This window comes from Lepidochelys olivacea, assembly GCF_965140295.1.
Source record: "Lepidochelys olivacea isolate rLepOli2 genome assembly, chromosome: 28".
Taxonomy (NCBI): Eukaryota; Metazoa; Chordata; order Testudines; family Cheloniidae; genus Lepidochelys; species Lepidochelys olivacea.
Genome location: NC_140438.1, coordinates 3,996,303 through 4,018,575, shown reverse-complemented (window position 1 = coordinate 4,018,575; position 22,273 = coordinate 3,996,303). Strand labels below are relative to the sequence as shown.

At 48.1% G+C, this 22,273-nt stretch overlaps 1 protein-coding gene across 1 annotated transcript; it reads right to left on the bottom strand.

Moving 5' to 3' along the window:
- Positions 1–554: 554 nt before the first annotated feature.
- Positions 555–21,487, bottom strand: LOC311513969 (uncharacterized protein; the record flags this gene model as incomplete). The annotated part of the gene is made up of 4 exons (XM_084616184.1): positions 555–1,238; positions 5,785–10,663; positions 11,071–11,184; positions 21,106–21,487. 3 exons carry the CDS (start codon positions 21,485–21,487, stop codon positions 9,579–9,581), a joined length of 1,581 nt encoding a protein of 526 aa, XP_084472310.1. The 3' UTR covers positions 555–1,238; positions 5,785–9,578.
- Positions 21,488–22,273: the final 786 nt, after the last annotated feature.

Sequence of the window (22,273 nt, the reverse complement as noted above, 5' to 3'; positions counted from 1 at the left end):
AACTTGTGGATCACTGTGGGCATTTCACAGACATTAACGCAGGGAGACCCCGCCTACCCTTTAATGCCGTGGCTTATGAAGCCATACACAGGCCACCTTGACAGTAGCAAGGAGCAGTTCAACAACAGGTTGAGCAAGTGCAGAATGACTGTTGAGTTTGCTTTTGCCCGATTAAAGGCCCGCTAGCGCTGCCTATATGGAAGGCTGGACCTGGCCAATGACAATATTCCTATGCTTATTGCTGCATACTGTACTCTCCATAATATTTGTGAAGGGAAGGGTGAAAGCTTCACTCAGGGCTGGACCACTGAAGCTCAGTGCCTGGAGGCTGAAGATGAACAGCCAGAGATCAGCACTATTAGAGGGGAGCAGTGGATGCCTTGAGGCAGCAATTTGAAGCCGAAAGCCATGAATATTTGTTGCTATGCACAGGAATGCAGTGCTTGTAATGCTAGGAGGTGATTTGGTGCAGACAATGCACTATGAAGCTTTAAGAAAATTGCCTGTTGCTTTGCAGGGCTCTGTTTGCTTTCAATTAATGGAATGAAGATGGCTTTCAAACCAAAACTATTCTTTTATTAAAAAGCAACCACTGGAAGAGAGAGACAAACAAACAAAAACCACATCAACACTGTGGGGGATGGGGGAAGGGAGGGTCCCATGAGGAGGTGAGGTCCTAGGACAGTTAAAGATTTGTGTATGTCCAGGTATCACATGCAATCTTACTCATTGGAGTACATTGCAGTGGATACTGTACTTCAGCAATAATAAACTGCCGAGAGACAGGTGTTGAGTGTAGTGGGTACTGGGAGTCTGCAGGGCTGGACTGTGACGGGGCAGGAGTGGAATGCAGCGGGTACCGACTGGAGCCAGGAGGTTGATAAGAGTGTGTTGACAGTGTCAGGGGGTGCATGGAAAAGAGTTTTGCGACAGTGGCTGCAGGGGAGGGCAGGCGCAGAGCTACTTGGATTGCAGTGCAAGTAGCACCTGGAGCATGTCCAAATGGCACTCCATAACGTTTAAGAACCAACCTGTGGCTTCGATCTGGTGCACCGTGTTCTCCTTTCAGTCCCCCTTCTCGCTGTTCTGCCACTCCTTCAATTCTTGTTTTTCGGCCGTGGAGTGCATCGTGACATCACACAGAAAGCTCTCTTAAGTTCTTCATGGCCGCTTTCTAATTCTGCACAGCCGTTCAGCTGCCGATAACAAAGAGGGAGGCTGGGCTCCTAAGGTCATATCTGTGAAGCCAAAATGCAACATTTTACACAAGCAGTATTGTTTGCAACACAGACCACTGATGGAATGATTTAAAACACAGCCACTATGCACATACCTATCACTAACTGGCTGTCCGCAGACAAGCACACATGAACCACAAGACCCGCAAAATGGTAACAGCAGGGGCAGGGGAAATCACTGTTCCAGGACCATACTGTACACTGGGAACGTGGCTCTTGGGGAGAGACCGCACTGTAGGAGGGGCCTTATAATCATTCATGTGCTCACATTTTCCACAGGCTATTTTCATAATGGAAGATATCTTGCTGCTGAGGGTGAGCAGGGAATCAAGGGAGGGTCTTCTCCAAGACTGCAGCATCCGCCCTGGCCCTTATGCGGCTCGCCTGTGTGCAGCAATGGTCTCCGCCCCTCCCTCGGTGACGGCAGAGTGGCGCGGGAAAGTTACCCTTAATGGGGCAAGAAACAAAGCAGCTCTGCCAAAGAACCTGCAGCAGCAGATTGCCCAGTACATAAGAACATAAGAATAGCCATACTGGGTCAGACCAAAGGTCCATCCAGCCCAGGATCCTGTCTACTGACAGTGGCCAATGCCAGGTGTCCCAGAGGGAGTGAACCGAACAGGTAATGATCTAGTGATCTCTCTCCTGCCATCCATCTCCACCCTCTGACAAAGAGAGGCTAGGGACACCATTTCTTACCCATCCTGGCTAATAGCCATTAATGGACTTAACCTCCATGAATTTATCCAGTTCTCTTTTAAACCCTGTTATAGTCCTAGCCTTCACAACCTCCTGAGGCAAGGAATTCCACAGGTTAACTTCCTTTTATTTGTTTTAAAGCTGCTGCCCATTAATTTCATTCGGTGGCCCCCAGTTCTTATATTATGGGAACAAGTAAATAACTTTTCCTTATTCACTTTCTCCACACCACTCATGATTTTATAGACCTCTATCATATCCTCCCCAGTCTCCTCTTTTCCAAGCTGAAAACTCCTAGCCTCTTCAATTTCTCCTCATATGGGACCTGTTCCAAACCCCTAATCATTTTAGTTGCCCTTCTCTGAACCTTTTCTAATGCCAGTATATCTTTTTTGAGATGAGGAGACCACATCTGTAAGCAGTATTCAAGATGTGGGCATACCATGGATTTATATAAGGGCAATAAGATATTCTCCTTCTTATTCTCGATCCCCTTTTTAATGATTCCTAACATCCTGTTCACTTTTTTGACTGCCGCTGCGCACTGCATGGACATCTTCAGAGAACTATCCACGATGACTCCAAGATCTCTTTCCTGACTAGTTGTAGCTAAATTAGCCGCCATCATACTGTATGTATAGTTGGGGGTATTTTTTCCAAAGTGCATTACTTTACATTTATCCACATTCAATTTCATTTGCCATTTTGTTGCCCAGTCACCTAGTTTTGTGAGATCTTTTTGAAGTTCTTCGCAGGCTGCTTTGGTCTTAACTATCCTGAGCAGTTTAGTATCATCTGCAAACTTTGCCACCTCACTGTTTACCCCTTTCTCCAGATCATTTATGAATAAGTTGAATAGGATTGGTCCTTGGACTGACCCTTAGGGAACACCACCAGTTACCCCTCTCCATTCTGAAAATTTACCATTTATTCCTATCCTTTGCTCCCTGTCTTTTAATCAGTTCTCAATCCATGAAAGGATCTTCCCTCTTATCCCATGACAACTTAATTTACATAAGAACCTTTGGTGAGGAACCTTCTCAAAGGCTTTCTGGAAATCTAAATACACTATGTCCACTGGATCCCCCTTGTCCACATGTTTGTTGCTCCCTTCAAAGAACTCTAATAGATTAGTAAGACATGATCTCCCTTTACAGAAACCATGTTGACTTTTGCCCAACAATTTATGTTCTTCTATGTGTCTGACAATTTTATTCTTTACTATTGTTTAAACTCATTTTCCTGGTACTGATGTTAGACTTACCGGTCTGTAATTTCCAGGAGCACCTCTAGAACCCCTTTTAAATATTGACATTACATTAGCTATCTTCCACTAATTGGGTACAGAAGCTGATTTAAAAGACAAGTTACAATTGTTAATAGTTTCGCAATTTCACAATTGAGTTCTTTCAGAACTCTTGGGTGAATATCATCTGGTCCCGGTGACTTGATACCGTTAAGTTGATCAATTAATTCCAAAACCTCCTCTAACGACACTTCAATCTGTGACAATGCCTCAGATTTGTCACCTACAAAGGACGGTTCAGGTTTGGGAATCTCCCTAAGATCCTCAGCCGTGAAGACTGAAGCAAAGAATTCATTTAGTTTCTCCGCCATGACTTTATCGTCTTTAAGTGCTCCTTTTGTACCTTGATCATCCAAGGGCCCCACTGGTTGTTTAGCAGGCTTCCTGCTTCTGATGTACTTAAAAAAAAAACATTTTGTTATTACCTTTTTGGCTTTTTTTATTACATTTTTACACTTAGAATCATAGAATATCAGGGCTGGAAGGGACCTCAGGAGGTCATCTAGTCCAACCCCCTGCTCAAAGCAGGACCGATCCCCAATTAAATCATCCCAGCCAGGGCTTTGTCAAGCCTGACCTTAAAAACTTCTAAGGAAGGAGATTCTACCACCTCCCTAGGTAATGCATTCCAGTGTTTCACCACCCTCCTAGTGAAGAAGTTTTTCCTAATATCCAACCTAAATCTCCCCCACTGCAACTTGAGACCATTACTCCTTGTCCTGTCATCTGCTACCACTGAGAATAGTCTAGATCCATCCTCTTTGGAACCACCTTTCAGGTAGTTGAAAGCAGCTATCAAATCTCCCCTCATCCTTCTCTTCTGTAGACTAAACAATCCTAATTCCCTCAGCCTCTCCTCATAAGTCATGTGTTCCAGTCCCCTAATCATTATGTGATGATTTAACTGGGAATTGGTCCTGCTTCGAGCAGGGGGTTGGACTAGATGACCTTCTGGGGTCCCTTCCAACCCTGATATTCTAATATTCTATGATTTTTGTTGCCCTCTGCTGGACTCTCTCCAATTTTTCCACATCCTTCTTGTAGTGCGGGACCCAAAACTGGACACAGTACTCCAGATGAGGCCTCACCAATGTCGAATAGAGGGGAACGATCACGTCCCTCAATCTGCTGGCAATGCCCCTACTTATACATCCCACTTAATTTGGCAGTGTTTATGCTCCTTTTTATTTACATCACTAGGATTTGACTTCCACTTTTTAAAAGATGGCTTTTTCTCTCTCACTGTTTCTTTTACATGGTTGTTAAGCCAAGGTGGCTCTTTTTAAATTCTTTTACTGTGTTTTTTAATTGGGGATATACATTTAAGTTGGGCCTCTATTATGGTGTCTTTGAAAAGTGTCCATGCAGCTTGCAGGGATTTCACTCTAGTCACTGTGCCTTTTAATTTCTGTTTAACTAACCTCCTCATTTTTGCATAGTTCCCCTTTCTGAAATTAAATGCCACAGTGTTGGGCTGCTGAGGTGTTCTTCCCACCACAGGAATGTTAAATGTTATTATATTATGGTCACTATTTCCAAGCGGTCCTGTTATAGTTACCTCTTGGACCACATCCTGCACTCCACTCAGGACTAAATTGAGAGTTGCCTCTCCCCTTGTGGGTTCCTGTACCAGCTGGTTCAAGAAGCAGTCATTTAAAGTATCAAGAAATTTTGTCTCTGCGTTTTGTCCTGAGGTGACATGTACCCAGTCAATATGGGATAATTGAAATCCCCCACTATTATTGAGTTCTTTATTTTGGTAGCCTCTCTAATCACCCTTAGCATTTCATAATCACCATCACTGTCCTGGTCAGGTGGTCGATAATAGATCCCTTCTGTTATATTCTTATTAGAGCATGGAATTACTATCCATAGAGATTCCATGGAACATGTGGATTCATTTAAGATTTTTACTTTATTTGATTCTACATTTTCTTTCACATATAGTGCCACCCCCCCCCCCCCATGACCTGTTCTGTCCTTCCGATATATTTTGTACCCTGGAATGATTGTGTCCTATTGATTGTCCTCACTCTTCCAGGTTTCTGTGATGCCTATTATATCAATATCCTCCTTTAACACGAGGCACTCTAGTTCACTCATCTTATTATTTAGACTTCTAGCATTTGTGTACAAGCACTTTAAAGACTTGTCACTGTTTATTTGTCTGCCCTTTATTGATGTGTCAGATTCTTTTCTATAAGAATGTTTCTAGTCTGATCTGGCCCATACTTTATCCTCTTCCATCCTCTCCTCCTGACTAAAACCTAGAAAATCTCTATCACTAGACTCTCCTCTAAGAGAAGTCTCTGTCCGATCCGAGTGCTCCTCTGCAGCAATCGGCTTTCCCCTATCTCTTAGAGTTTCATGGAGATATCTGGGGCAGATTCCTGTGAAGTGAGAGAGTCAATCAACACCCTATTCCACTGCTCAGATTAGGCATGTGGTGGTATGCACATCATACAGACACAAGCCTGCTTTCTGCAACCCTCCTGCCCCCAACAACTCACTTCAGCGATTCCCAAAATCAAAGCCACTTACCAGAGGCCTCCTCTCCTGTTTGTGCTTCACCAAGCTCTGACAGCTGTGACTTGCTAGCCTCCTCTGGGGTAGAGAAGAAGTCCTGACTGCATGCATCTCTGACCTCCAAGTCATCCTCTGCCTCAGGGTCCCCCTCCCCCTCCACATCCTCGTCCAAGATTTCCTCCTCCTGGCTCGGTCCACTCTCTATTAGCATGTGAGCCACCGAAGTATCCACGGTGGCCTTCGCAGTAGAGGTGGGGTCACCACCGCATATCGCATCCAGCTCTTTGTAGAACTGGGAGCTTTTGGGCGCAGCACCGGGGGAGGGGGTTGTCTCCTGTGCTTTGTGGTAGGCGTTCCACAGCTCCTTCACTTTGACCCTGCAATGCAGTGTGTCCCAGTCATGGCCCCTTTCTCTCGTGCATCATGAAATCTGTCTGTTATCATAATTCCTACAGCTGCAGCACAGCTGGGACTGGACAGCCTCCACTCCCCAAATGCTGATGAGGTTCAGCAGCTCGGCATTGCTCCGAGCGAAGGATCACCTGGTGCACGGAGCAGGCATGGTCACCTGGAAAGATGCGCTGAGACCACTGCATGTCTCACCGAGCAAACAGGAAGGGGACTTTCAAAATTCCCAAGGAATTTAAGGGGGCGGGGTTCACGGTTGGTCACTGAGGGCAGGGCAGTAGAGTTCAAACAAATGACCAGAGAGGCGAGAACAGGGATTGTGGGACACCTCCCGGAGACCAATCACAGCGCTGTCATCGATCAGGGTGTCTACACTGGCCCCGCGGCGGTGTAGCCCTGGCGCGGACAGTTCTACGCCGCTCCTCAGGGTGGCTTTTTTTACAGTGCTGCAACTGCACACTTTCTGAGCACTAAGTGGCTTGGCAGTTTGTAGAACTCCGAAGTTACACTGCAGAAAGCTCCTTTCCTGTGCAGAAACTTGCCAGCGTAGACAAGGCCGTAGAGGACTTACTTAACATAAGAATGCAAGACTGGTGCCCAGTGCCAGATGCATCAGAAGGAATGAACAGAACAGGTTTGTTGACCTGCAAGGTGAGGGTCTTTCACCCTTATCTTTATTGCTGTTGACTCCTACTTATCCTATTTTACCACACCTCCCCCGAGGTCCCTGGGCAAATCAGGTGTGAACCATTCCTTTGATACAAATGTGTCCCAATCCAGCTGAATTGAGGCAGACTTTGGGCCAATGTCAGTTTGGAAAAGGTCTGCTTAACGCAGTAGGTTTCTCAAAGTATCTGTTGCTGTGAACCGCATGTAGTGTGGATGTGTGAACCCCAAAGATATTAAACATGAAAGAAACACAAGGCCAGTTCTGAGGAGGTTTCCAGAGCCAGGCCTGAGAGTTAAAGCGTTGTGCTCCAAAGGAAAAGGGGCCTGGTTGCTAAAACAAAAAAATTAAATTAAAAACCAAACAAAAACAAAAAACCAGGAAAGCTACCATCACCATTTTAGATTTTGACATCTCCTGCCTGATGTGACATCTTTGCTTTGCAAACAAGAGACCTGGGGAAGTCTGTGGCTGTTACCCTCTCACTGGATAAAAGGTTCACATCTTGTCTCAAGTAATTTTCCTCTTTTAATGGAAGATTTATTTTAAAATTTATTAAAATACATTCCATTTTAAATAGAATTAATTACAGTCTATCCTGGGTCTCTATTCTTGTAAATACTATTTCACTCACATATTCCCCCACTCTAATTCCTTTGGAGTGAGGCTTTAATTCCAGGATTAGCTACCATTTCCTATATAGTAGGAGGGGGCAGGGAGAGAACTAGAAGAAAAGCTGAATTATATTGTAACACAAAGTTATCACATAATCAGCCTCTTACATTACACTAATTAACTTCATGTTTAATTTGTCACTGGTAACAACTTATTCAAAGATTACAAAATATAAACCTATAGGGCAGTTTTCTCTTAATTCCCATTTCCACCCAGTGAGCTTTGTGTGAAGTCACATTCTACAATAATCTAGGAGCCTTCCATTTTTGTGAGTTCATGTCTCCCCGGGTCTCACACTATTTGGGAAGGTTGCATCATGAGAAAAAACACCTGTGCTCTATTTTCACACTTCCTAATCTTTCACAGTAGCAGGACGTGAAATGATACAAATGCACTAGATTAAGAGCAAAACTAAGAGACCAAACCCCAGAGTCAGGACTCAGCATTCATGTAGCCTGCAGTCTGAACTTGGAATCTGATACAATCCCCCATTGGCTACCATCATTTGCCCAGCATGGAAATGCTTCTTGTCCAACAAGGCAGTCAGATTGGGACCCACAGGCATGGAACGGCTCTGAAGGAATCAGCTGTTTCTCTCTGTGCTTCGCGAACCTTTGGATCCAAATGGTAAAAGACAGCTGTTCCCAATTTAATCATGGCATCCTTTAGGAGTGTGATCAATGCCACTTAACTAGCCTTCTAAAAATACTTTATCTGGGCCAAAGGTCATCATAGCTTCCATCTCTGGGGTGAAAATCAACCACGCGTACCTGCCATTTCTACTTGAGTTCTTGTCAAATCTTTGACCTTACTTGGAGTAATTTTACACTTCTCTGGCGTAGAATTCTTCACCAACCACACAACATACCAGTTGTGGTAGTGAGGTATAACTCCCCCAAATATGCCCTTTTATTTCTTTAATCTGGTGGCACAGATTTAAATTAGGGATTAAATTCAGGTGCGGCTTAGAATCCCTGTAAGACACCAAAAGTCAGGAATCTATTAAAAATAGGTATCTTTCTGCAGCTCTATCACATTCAACATGGATTTCATTTTCTACACATTTGCAGCATATCCGAGGGGTGAGCTGAACAGAAACATTACTTCCATTTTCCCCCCATCTCTATCTAGCTAGGGATTGCATTTCCCAAATAATAGGCAACATGCACCTGATTAGGAAGGAGCTATCTTCAGGAGCCATCTCCTGCAGGGCCTGGGCCACAACTGCTTTGGGAGCCAAATGCATGGGTATTTTGCTTAGTCCCAAGTCATTTACTAGGGAATATTCCTCCTAGCCCTTTAGAAAAAATATTGACCTAACCAATTGAACAACAGGGGGATTGGTATTGTGAATAAGGGAATCCCTCTGACTTACCCTATCTTCTTCTGTTGTTACAGAGGGGAAATTACATTTTTCCCTATCCCTGCCCTGTTCCTGCTCTTTGTTATAGTTAAAATGTATTTTAAGTGAGGAAAATGGTGGTAAAAATATCTGCTCTCCAGCACAACCTGAAGCAACATCAGAGCAACTGGGAATGAAAGAATTTGTTCCCGAAGGGAGAACTTGATGACCAACAATTGCTTTGAAATGGGGGAACAGTATAACCGGGATGCTCAGGGTTTGTTTAGACTCGGAAAAGTGATGGAGTTTAGGTCAGGTCAAGGGGAAAGCTAATGCCAACCACTGCACCTGGGCTGTATCTGCTCTACAACTATAATTGTCTTTTTACACCAAGATCACTAACTTCAGCAGCCAACACCATGTTCAGTCCTAGTGGATGTAGGGCACAGGTAGTTTTTGCCTCAGTGTAGCTTGTTGGGCTCCAAACTCTCTCTCCCACCTGGAGCTGACGAACATTCCTGGCTGGAGACACACTCCTATGACTCAAAAGGAAAGGAGTTGATAGAAAAGATCACAAAGAAGGGTGAGCTGCAAAAGGCAGAAGCAGGCAACTCCTCTGGGGGAGCTGAGAGACCACAGTGAAGATGGTGCAAAGATCACTAAGTGCGAATTAGCAAATGTGATTTAAAAAAAAAAAAAAAAAATCTTTGGCCAGCCCTAGTCCAGGCATTTATTACAGTTCTCTCTCATATGGATTTTCTGATGTCTAATAAGGTTTGAGCTGTGATTGAAGCTTTTCCCACATTCAGAGCATGTGTAGGGCATCTCTCCTGTATGGATTCTCCGATGCGTGATAAGGTGTGAGCTCCGACTGAAGCGTTTCCCACACTCAGAGCACACGTAGGGTGTCTCTCCTGTGTGGATTCTACGATGTCTGATAAGGTGAGAGTGCTGATTAAAGCTTTTCCCACACTCAGAGCATGTGTAGGGCGTCTCTCCTGTGTGGATTCTACAATGTGTGATAAGGTTTGAGCTCCGATTGAAGCTTTTCCCACACTCAGAGCATGTGTAGGGCATCTCTCCTGTATGGATTCTCTGATGTATGATAAGGTTTGAGCTATAACTGAAGCTTTTCCCGCACTCAGAGCACGTGAAAGGTGTCTCTCCCGTGTGGATTTTCTGATGTCTATTAAGGTTTGAGCTCTGATTGAAGGTTTTCCCACACTCAGAGCACGTGTAGGGCGTCTCTCCTGTGTGGATTCGCTGATGTGAGATGAGGGTTGAACTATCACTGAAGCGTTTCCCACACTCAGAGCATCCATAAGGTTTCTCACCTGTGTGGATTCTCTGATGTTTGATAAGGTTTGAGCTCCAACTGAAGTGTTTCCCACACTCAGTACATATGTAGGGCGTTTCTCCTGTGTGGATTCTACAGTGTGTGATAAGGGCAGAGCTCCGACTGAAGCTTTTCCCACATTCAGAGCACATGTAGGGTCTCTCTCCTCTGTGGATTCTCTGATGTGTGAAAAGGTCTGAGCTCCCATTGAAGATTTTCCCACACGCATGGCATATGTAGCTTGTCTCTTCCAAGTTGATGCTCTCGCGTGTAATAAGGTCTGAGTGGCTACTCAAGTTTTCCTCTGGCCTCTGCTGCATCTCACAGGCTTTTGCTTTTTCTGGGCGTGCACAACTCCCGGAAACATTTCCTTTGGATCTTCCTGATAACGTCCCATGTGGTTCTAAGTGCTCAGGATATTCCTGCTGGGGTTTCTCCTCCTCATTCTCACTCACCATCCCATCACCTGACGGGAGACAGAGAGAATCCAGACATAGGTCACTCCCTGCGCCAGAGAGAAAGGAAATCTCAGAGACAGGAATGGTAGAAGGGATGAACAAACCGAAATATGTGCGGGAGAGATCAAACCTAACAGGGGAGGATTTTTCCCAAACCCTTCCCCATAGGAGAGAGGAAGGGATCAGTTTTGCTCCGCATCTCACCAGAACACTCAGGGAAAAGTGAGATCGGGGAGGGACCTGCTGCCAGTTGTCAGTCAGAATAGGTGGGAAGCCATGAGTGACATCTGCCTAATGATTCCACATCTGCAGGGAACAATCCTGAACTTGGAGAGCTCACAAGGTCTTTGTAGGGCATCCCAAATATTTCCTGCATTCCCAAACAGTTTTTGAATTGGTTTAACCAATTCCCTACCTGTGCAGGCAGCTCCTGAGACCACTTCTTTGTCAGAGCCCTGGAGGTCTGGGACCCACGGCTCTCCCCCTCGTTCCAGCTGCGAGTTCACATCAGGTTTGGAAACTGGAAACCCTACTCAAGGCAAAGAAAACAAGGGAGGTCAGTCGAAAGTGTTGGATACTTGTCACAAGGAATATTTCATGGTTTTAACCCCAGCTTATTTTTAAATAGTAACATCCCAACGCCTGCTTCCTTGGCTCACAGTGGCAGGAAAGTTGTTATTATAAATCATATTCATTATCTTAGTACCTAACTAACTAGGGGGTCCCCACTGTGCTGAGCAGAGTACAAACACAGAATAGAAGATGGCCTGTGCCCTGAAGAATTTACAATCTAAATAGACAAGACAGACACAGAATGGGGGGAAGGGGTAGAACCCACTATTAGAATATAGATATTCAAAACTGCCTGTAAAGCCTATACTTTAAGAACTTAACTGTATTTTTATCACTCAGCTAGTTACAGGGGTATAAAAACAAAGAATCAAAATCACAGTCCGCCTGTGTATGGGCCTTCTCACTAGGATGGTCTGAGGCCTTGTTCTTAGGCTAAGGCCTTTGGCTAAGCCGCAGGGGCAGCCATAAGCTGGGAAGCGTACGGTCACATTGTCACATCCGAAACCAGTCACACTGAAATAAGGTGGTATTGGGCTGTTAGGAAGACGATCCTGTCCTAATAGTGCCCATCACCACTAGTTAAAAAAACAGATCTTAAGATAGTTAAAGAAAACTTAATTTGATAGCATCCTATCTGGCAAGAAATCACTTATCAATGGTTGTGAAACCCTCATTTCTCTACTGTTTTATCTTTATGGCCCCCACTTTTCTATTGTTAATCTGTCTGGTTCTCTAATTGTTTCTGGCTGCTGTACAATTAATTATGGTAGGGGTAAGTTAATTAGGGTAGTGGGATATAATTGGTTAGTGAATTACGTTACAATAGGTTAGGATTGGTTAGTTAAATTTCAGTAAAATGACTGGTTAAGGTATAGCTGAGAACATTACTATATAAACTGGTGTTAAATGGGGGGGGGAGGGAAATTGGAATCATGTTTGTTAAGGGGGGGAGAAAACGGGAACAGAGACGCAGGCAAGGCTCTGCCATGTCAGAGCTGGGAACGGGACACTGGGGAACAGACTCTATGGGCGTATAGAGATACGCCTGACTGGTGTGAAGGGCTTTGGAATATGCTTGATTGGAAACGATCCCCAATCAACATTGCATTATCTCACCAGGTTGCAGCCAGACACATTTCTTGGATCAGCACCTACACCAGGAAGGCTTCTCATGATGGCTGCACCTTAGTGGAACGAGCCATCATGATAGTCGTCAGGGGCACTTTCGCCAGTTCATAAGATAGTGGATACAGGCCATGATCGAAGACAAGATTCTCTGGGCAGACACTGGGCAACCCTCAATCCTGTCTGCGACAGCAATGAACAACTGCATTGACTTTCAGAACAGCTTCGTTCTATCTATATAGAAGGCCAGCGCCCATCTGATGTCCAGGGTATGCAGCCTGCATTCCTCATCCATCGCATGAGGCTTTGAACAAAAAGCCAGTAAGTATATGTCTTGACCAGTATGAAACTGGGAGACAAGCTTGGGTAGAAAAGACGGGTGGAGACGCAGCTGAACCTTGTCCTTATAGAAGACCATATAAGGCAGCTCCAATGTGAGTGTCCTGATGTCAGACAGACGCTCTACGGGCCAAAGTTATAGCGACCAAGGAGACCTTCAAGGAGAGAAGCAGGAGGGAGCAGGAAGCAAAGGGTTCAAAGCGGGGACCCATGAGCCTTGACAGCACAAGATTCAGGTCCCAAGGGGAGACCAGGTCGCAGACATGAGGGTAGAGGCGCTCCAGACCTTTCAAGAACTGCATGCTGTCATGGAATGGGCGAAGACCATCCTTTTTTTTTTTTTTTTTTTAAAAAGTGTTGGAAAAGACTTCAGGAGGTCATCTAGTCCAACACCAACTAAGTCATCCCAGCCAGGGCTTTGTCAAGCCAGGCCTTAAAAACCTTTAAGGATGGAGATTCCACCACCTGCCAAGGTAACCCATTCCCGTGCTTCACCACCCTTTTAGTGAAATAGTGTTTCCAAATATCCAACCTAGACCTCCCTCACTGCAACTAGAGACCATTGCTCCTTGGTCTGTCATCACTAGGAACAGCTGAGCTCCATCCTCTTTGGAACCCCCCTCCAGGTAGTTGAAGGCTGCTATCAAATCCCCCCTCACTCTGTCTTCTGCAGACTAAACAATCCCAGTTCCCTCAGCCTCTCCTTGTAAGTCATGTGCCCCAGCCCCCCCCAATCTTTCTCGTTGCCCTCCGCTGGACTCTCTCCAATTTGTCCACATCCTTTCTGTAGTTGGGGGGGGGAGGGGGGCAAAACTGGATGCAATACTCCAGATGTGGCCTCACCAGTGCCGAACAGAGGGGAATAATTACTTCCCTCAATCTGCTGGCAATACTCCTACTAAAGCAGCCCAATATGCCATTAGCCTTCTTGGCAACAAGGGCACACTTCTGACTCTTATTCAGCTTCTCAGCCACTGTAATCCCCAGGTCCTACCTTGAAACAGAGGGTGGAATGACGAAGTGCCCACCAGGTGTATCCTGAAGAAAGATAGCGACAGGCCGTGGATCTTACGGTGCAGCAAAGGTCCAGGATGTGCTGCAGCAGGGCCTCTTCAGCACAAATGTGTCAATCACAGGCCCAACACATGAACCACTTTCACTGTGGCTACCTACGTGGCAAAGTGGAGGGTTTCCTGCTGGACACCCTCGGAGCACTGACATTTGTCCCTACTTAGCCACGCAGAAGCCAAGCTGTCAGGTGAAGCATCACCAGGTACAGATGCAGCAGATTGGTGTGGTTCTGGGACTACAGATCCAGCAAAAAAGAGGCAGTTGCAGCAGGGTGGCCACTGAAAGACTCAACAGCATGCCAAACCAGTGTTGACGAGGCCATGCGGGGAGTATGAGGATGACATTTGCTTTGTCTTGCCTCATCTTTAGCAGGACCTCGTGGATTTAAGGCACCCGCGTGAAGGCATACATCAGCGCTCCTGACCACTGAATCAAGAAGGCAACTCACAGGGAACTTTTGTCCCTTCCCTGCTGGGAACAGAACACACGGCACTTTCTGTTCTTCCTGAATGCAAACAGGTCCACCTGTGGGGGATTAGGTTGTTCACCTCCAGATAGATTGACCATTTGTGGTGAGACGAGAAGGTCCTGCTGAGGTGATCTGCCAGGTCCTTCTTGGTTCCAGGCAGGTGGGTGGCTTCCAGATGAATGGCATGCTGCACACAAAAGTCCCAGAGGTTGAGCACCTCCCAACAAAGGGCCGAAGACCTGGCACCACCCTGCTTGTTGATGTAATACATTGCGGTGGTATTGTCCATCAGGACCTGCACGTCCGAGACCAGGGTGAGCGACAGGGATGGGATCATCAAGGGAACTCCTTGCAGAACTGACTTCGTATCCACCCACCAGTCTAGGGATGAGAGGTCACGGCTCGGCACCGTGACCACTCGATTCAGGGCGTGCCTGCTGGGGTTATAGACCGAGGCCAGCCATGCTTGCAGAGGCTGCAGATGCAGTCGAGCATGGCTGACCATGTACATGTACGCGGCCATGTGGCCCATCAGTCGCAGGCATGTGTGGGCTGTGATGAGCAGGTGGCTCTTTACGTCGGAAATCAGGTCCAACATGGCCCAAAAATGCACCTCTGGAAAGCAGGCCCTAGCTTGTGAGTCGTCAAGAACCGCTCCAATAACTTCTATGCATTGGACTGGCATCAACGTGAACTTTTCTGTGTTTATTAGCAGACCCAGGTCACTGTAGGTAGAGCATACCAGATCGAGGCTCCTTCGCACCTGCCCCAGAGACCTGTCCTTGATGAGCTAGTCGTCGAGATACAGGAAGATCTGGACTCCTCGAACAGTCAGGTAAGCTGCCACTGGCGTCACGCATTTTGTGAACACTCTGGGAGCCAAGGACAGGACAAAGGGCAGCGCTGTGAACTGGAAGTGGCACCCGGCCACCATGAAACACAGGAAACACCTGTGTCCCAGGAATATGTAGACATCAAAGTAAGCATCCTTTAAGTCGAGAGTTGCATACCAGTCTCCTGGATCCAGGGAAGGGATGATGGAGGCCAGAGAGACCATGTGAAACTTCAACTTCTTGAAAGACTTGTTGAGGCGAGTCAGGTCTAGGATGGGTCTTAGGCCCCCTTTGACCTTCAGGATTAGGAAGTAGCGGGAGTAGAATCCTCTTCCTTACATTTCCCAAGGAACTTCCTCCACTGCCCCCAAGTCCAAGCTTTTCAACCTCCTGAATGAGGAGTTTCTAGTGAGAAGGGTCTCTGAAAAGGGACAGGGACGTGGGAGGGAGGGGCAGCCAAAAATTGCAGGGTATAGCCCTGAGCCATTACGTTCAGGACCCAGCAGTCCAAGGTAACCTGCAACCAGGCCTAACGGTAGGGAGAGAGGCGGTTGAGGAAAAGGCAGGAAGGATCCAGGTGGCTGACTGGGGTGTTGCTCTCAGGCGCACCCTCAAAATGAGCATTTTTGGCCCCCCTAGATGTTTGGCAGGACCAGGTTGCACAAGCAAGGCCTTCAACAACTAAAACTAGCATCCCTTCGTATTGCAGAGCCCTGATGGGGCTGCCAGAGTCTTGGCGGCTGGGGCAGCCGGAAGTACTTCCTAGCAGACTGTGGCGTATGCATGCCCAATGAGGAAAGGGTAGCTCTAGTGTCCTTCAACCCATGCAGCCTGATGTGCATCTGCTAGGAGAAAAGACCAACCCCGTCGAAGGGGTGGGCCTTGAATTGAAGCCTGCATCTCCTGGGAGAAGTCCGCTGTTTGGAGCCAGGAGCTGCATAACAACCACTGATGCGACCACTCGAGCTGCCGAGTCCACCGCATCCCATGCCATCTACAGGGAGCATCTGGCCACCGCGGTACCCTCCTCCACCAGGGTGCCAAACTCTTGGGCTACACTTTGTGGGAAAGATTCCTGGAACTTTTTGAGACCGTCCCAGAGGTTAACGTTATATCTGCCCAACAGGGCCTGATGGTTTGCCACCCAATATTGTAGCTGGTGGTAGAATAAACTTTTCTCCCAAATAAGTCGAGCCTTTTGGCCTCTTTGTTCTTGGGAGTCAAGGAGGTGTGACCTTGTTTGTCCTTCTTGTTGGTCACAGACACAACCCGTGCCCACCCTTTTGCCTCCATCCCCATGGCAGTCGACACCCCGGGACCTCCCCCAGCCCAGACAAAGCGGTCGCAGGACCTTCGAGGGCTAGCCCACTGGATAACTTTAGTGAGCATCAAGCCCTACTTCAGCACGTGGCCGAGACCTTGGGGCTGGAAGTGCAGGAGATGGCAGAGCAGGAGGGGACACCCTCTTCAATGTCTTCTTGACCTCTACGCCCACCCTGCCCATGCACGAAGGGGTTCTCAAGATAGCCAAGATCCTATGACATCTTCATCATGAGAAGTGTTCCTTCTCAGGAGGAAGCTGCGTTGTTGTTTCATTCAGGCAATTAGGCCTTGCATTTCTTTGTTGCACTGTTTGCATTTTGCACCCATGCCTGTCTTACCCACAGACAGAGGAACTTCATTAAAATATTCCCAAACTGGGTCTCCTTTACGGCCTGCTGCCATTATAGGTTTTCCCTTCTAGTGAGAGAATGGTATGGTCGATCTCAAATCAATGAAGGCTACAGTCAGAAAGACCTCAAGACTTCTGGAATATGCTGCTCAAACAGTTTCACTTTTGTTTCTACTGCCTGTCCCTCCCTTCTCACATTTATCTTCAGAGGACTTCTCCTTGTCCAGATCAATTCCGCCTCCAACAATCTTCTATTCATTGAACTTTTTGAAACTTTGCACTTTTAGAGAGAGGTAACGGATTGACTCTGTGTACACAAATTTGCAGAGGTACAATAAGGTTGAGGTCTGTTATTTCTCACCTCTATATATTATTTATTTTAAAACATTTTTGCTGTTAACAAGCATGTTATCTCTGGAGACACAAATCCAGAGTTTGAGAATTGCAAAACTAACCATCTCTGATGGCATCTTCTAAACTGAGCACCGACCCCTATTGGGTAGATAGAAAGATTAACCTCAATAACCGATACAGAAGCCCCTGGAACCCCATAAGATTGGGTCCCTAATCCATAAACTATTGGAACTCATTTACAAAACTTTTCTTAAACTTTACATGAATATATTGTTTCATACTATAGAATTAAAATTTATAATCCCTATTCCATGACAAGATATCTTTGAGCTATAATTTATCTATTTTAGATGGTTTTTTCCTCAAAAAGCATTTTATCCAAAAAAATCTGATTTAAATAAAAAAATCCAATATTTAAAAAAAATTAGATTTTTATCCACCCTGCAAAGTACTACATTTTAGGGAAGGAAAATCCAAAACACAACTACAAACGGGGGACTAACTGGCTAGGGGGCAGTACTACTCAAAAGGATCCGGGGGTTATAGTGGATCACAAATTGAATCTGAGCCAGCCTTGTCACTCAGTTGTGACGAAGGCTAGTTCAGTACTGGAATAGGTTACCAAGGGAGGTTGTGGAATCACCATCATTGGAGGTTTTTAAGGACAGGTTGGACAAACACCTCAGTGTTGGGGGCTGGACTAGACGACCTCTCATGGGTCATTCCAGCTCTACAGTTCTATGATTCTATTCTGAGGAAATGTTTGGTCATTTTATTACACCATGGAGACCGTTCATCATGGGGGTTTGGAATACTGCCGGTGAACATGGTGAGGGGAAATTGAGGGGCTAATACAGTAGCATGGAGGTTCTCAGCCACTCTGGGTACAGCCTGGGCAGCAAGGAGATAGGCACAAACTGAGCCCTCATCCTGTGCCCCCTGAGGAAAAGAAAAGGGTCCAGCCAACTGTCCTGTGAGCAGCTGGGAGACACTCTGGCTTTGATGTGTATTAAATATGGGGCAAGTCACTTTCATCAGCAAAAATTTTAATGAAGATAAAGGGGGAAAGAAATGAGTCTCAAATGAGAGGAGAAAGTCGACCCTTTAACTCCCTGCAACCGGTAGGATGGAGAATGACTAAGGCAACAAATTTCCTCCAAAACAGGAGAACTTGCTGCAACTAAACATGGGAACGTCTCCAAACGCAAGATGCCTTTTAACAGATATTTGATAATTACATGGAAAAAGACAAAAATCTGGCAGCTGATATCCATGTTAAGTCATTAAAAAGAAAAGGGTAGAAATCTGGAGAATTTTTGATCGATTTTCACAAACTAGAAAGGAAAGCAGAAAAACGTGAGGGATTTTATATCGATCGTCAATAGTAGGTAAAGAGGTAAAATGAGAGTGAATTTCATATTGTTATTTGACAATTGAGAGAAAATAGGAAATATCTGCAAAACTTTTCTAAATATATTCAAAAATTGGAGAAAAGGTCAAAATCTGAGGATATTTTAGGTTACTATTTTATTATTAGTAAGACATGGAAAAAATCTCAGGGAATATTAAATTAGAAATAGATAGCTAGAGAGAAAGGACGACAATTTTTTAGGCCACTCTCCTAAAGAAGAGATCTGTGTGTAGCGCAAAGATTTGTCTCTCTCACCAAGTGAAGTGGGTCCAATAAAAGATATTACCTCACCCACCTTGTCTTTCTAAATGCAAAACAATGCACATTGGAGAGAAAAAACTGCAGCTACTTATACACTTTGTGGGGTAAATGAACCATCATTTTTCAAATGTTTCAAACTATCATTTATCAAATGTAGCCCCTAGATCCAGCTTTAGCATTTATTTTATGCAGCAGTAATGCCAGGAACCTACAGGCCTGTATCCTGTACGATATTGGTTTGAACGGTTAGCATAAGGCTTGAGGCCTATGAACTTTGACACAGACAAAAGGCCTAACAGTCACCCCTAAGATTTGGAGAACTGGAAACAGAGTATCTAAGCGGGAATTTCGTCTGTAAAGACATCAGCCAACCAGAGGAACATGAGCTAACACCGGCTTTTCGACAGAACAGCCGCAGATGTCTGACCACAGGAGCAACGAATTGACACATTTGACCCCAAGATGAGATCATTAATACACTAACCTATAGGAGAAGGACACCCCAACATTAGTAGGAGAGAAACCCCTATGAACATGCATTACACCTAGTGGCATCAGCAGAACATATTATCGGCAACATAACTCAAGAAAGGGATCTGCATGTTGCTGTAGACAGATCAATGAAAAGCTCCACTCAATGCACAGCTGCCAGCAAAAAAGCTAACACGTGCAGATTCATAAGGAATGGGATGGAGAATAACACGGAACATCTGTATATAAATCAAGGGGGCAGCCTCCAATATCCTGGGACCACCATGGCTACTACAGCACTGCACACAGGATATTTTAGATCTATCTTGGAGAACTGGGGAAGAAATAGATCTAAAAAGAAATATCTGATAATGAGAGAAAAGCACCCAGATCTGAAGAGATTTTCTGTTAAGTGAGAGTAGATGGACACTTTGACAGGATTGTATATGGAAGTTCATTAAACAGACAGTAATAATTCCCCCCCCACACACACACCATCCACATGGGCAGCAGGGAGCCCTTTGGGGAGGTACTTTAAGAGGGTAGGTGAGGGGAGTATGGAGCAGGAAAACTCCCTGGCAGTGGGGAGGAGGCAGCAGCAGGGGCAGGCAGGCGACTGGGGGCTAGCAGGGGAGCTGTGTTGGGCAGTTGGGGGCAGCAGTAGCCAGGACTGTGTAACCTTGGGCTGGACAGTCTCCCGTGGGTTTTCTTCCCTCCTTCTGTCCCCCCCTTCCTTGCTTTGGTGCTGGCACAGAATGGCCACCCCATCCCACCCCAGAGGCAGCTGGGTCTCAGGGCTCGGCAAGCGGCACCCATTAAGCCCCTTCTCGTTTGGGGAATGATTCAGGACAATTTCCCACAGAAATAAAATTCGCTGCAGGTCAAACCTCCCAGACCTGAGACTGTTACATGAACACTGGAGAATGAGAGAGAAAATGGGGCAAACTCTGAAAAGCAGACGGGAGGAAGGGGCAGGAACTGCTCCCTCCGCACCGGCCCGTCACAGCCCCGGGCTGCTTGGGCCCCGCCGGAGACGGCCTCTCTCGGACTCTGCCCGGGCCGTGGCAGCAGGGGGACCCCGCGAGGGGAGCCGGGCTGTCTGAGGCGAGGGGAGCAAAGCCGAGCCGGCCCCGGGGCGCGGCGGGAAGCCGGGGCGGCCGGGGGGCTGGGCTGGGCTCCCGGCACCGGGGGCTCCCCGCCGGGGGGCGCGCACACCTGGGGGCACGCGGCGGGGTCCTCCCGGGGCCAGCGGCTCCTCCAGCCCCCGGCCTGGGGTACACCAGGCTCCGGGGGAAGCCCCAGCGCGGCCCCGGCCCGGGCTCGCTCGCAGGCCCTGCGGCCGGGGCCGGGCGGGTCGCGCTCCGGGGCCGCTCCCCGGCCAGGCGCGGAGCCCGGGCGCTGGGACACGCGGGGGCGCAAGTGACCGCGACCCGCTGCCCGACCCCGGGACGCGCCCCTCGGGCAGGAGACCCCCGGCCCCAGGGCCAGCCGCTGGGCGGGTCTCCCCGGCCGCCGGGCCGCTCGCCGCCTCGGGGGCCCCGGCGCTGGCCGAGGGGGGCGGGGCGGGGCCGGTCCTAGGGGCGCTGCCCGGGCCCCGGGGAGCAGCCGGGCCGGAGGCCCCGGGGCTGAGGCTCCGGCCGCCCAGCGAGCAGCCCCGGCCCGCGCTCCCCGGCTCCCCCCGCAGCGCAGCGGCCGGGCCCAGGGGCGGGAGAGGTCGCCCGAGAAGCGGGAAGGCGCCGGGGGGCTCCGGGCGCGGCGGGTCTGAGAGGCGCCGGGTGGGGGAGGGGCGTGGCTCGGGGGCGTCTGCGCGGGGGGGGGGGCGGGATGAGAGGCTCGGGGAGAGTCAGGCTGACCCCGGGGCCCTCCCTTACCTGGGCTGGAGAGGGAGGAAGCGCCCCCCAGGGCAGGCTGGGAGATGTAGTTTCTGACTCTCCCAGGAGCGGAAGTGACGTTCGGAGGGGGCCGAGGACTAGAAGGGCTGCGGGTGGCTGCGGCTCTCTGTAGCTCGTGCGGCGCCGTTGGAGCGTTTTGTGTGTCCCGGCTCTGGGCATGCGCAAATCGTGCGGGAGAGAGTCGGGCATGCGCAGAGGCAGAGATCGCTCGCGGCTGCGCTGAAGGGTCTATGCCGGGGAGACCTTCATTCACGGCCCCCGGGCCCTGCCCGCCCCGCTGCGGAGCTGCAGCCTCCAGGTACCGGAGCGAGCCCCGGGGGCGGGGCCGGGGGCCGGTGTAGCGCGGTAAACTGCCCCCCATAGGACTGTGCGACTTACGGTGTCCTGAGCATGCTCAGTTCATGTGCTGAAGCCACTGCCCTTCCCCCTGCCCTTAAGGGGCCAAGGGGCGAATGGGAGCAGGGGGGTGCCCAGGGTCTGAGCAGGGGCCGGAAATTGACTGGTCGGGGGGTCAAGCAGCTGGAGGCAGGATTAGGAGGGGGGCTAAAGGCAAAATCAGGGCTGGTGGGGAGGAGCAGGAGAGAAGCTCGGGGTGAGGCGCTGACAGAGGGCAAAACCTGGCACAGGGGGTTACAGTTACCCCAGTGGGACTGAGACCCCAGGGTTTGCAATGGGGGGGGCAGAGGGGCTTTTTTATTTCCCCTCCCACAGACACTACCTAGTTGGCAGCTGGTGTCAGGTGGAGTGCCCCAAGGGTCGGCACTGGGGCCAGTTTTGTTCAATATCTTCATAAATGATCTGGAGGATGGTGTGGATTGCACTCTCAGCAAGTTTGCAGAGGACACTAAACTGGGAGGAGTGATAGATACGCTGGAGGGGAGGGATAGGATACAGAAGGACCTAGACAAATTAGAGGATTGGGCCAAAAGAAATCTGATGAGGTTCAACAAGGACAAGTGCAGAGTCCTGAATTTAGGGTGGAAGAATCCCATGCACTCCTACAAACTAGGGACTGAGTGGCTCGGCAGCAGTTCTGCCGAAAAGGACCTAGGGGTTACAGTGGATGAGAAGCTGGAGATGAGTCAGCAGTGTGCCCTTGTTGCCAAGAAGACTAATGGCATTTTGATCTGTATAAGTAGGAACATTG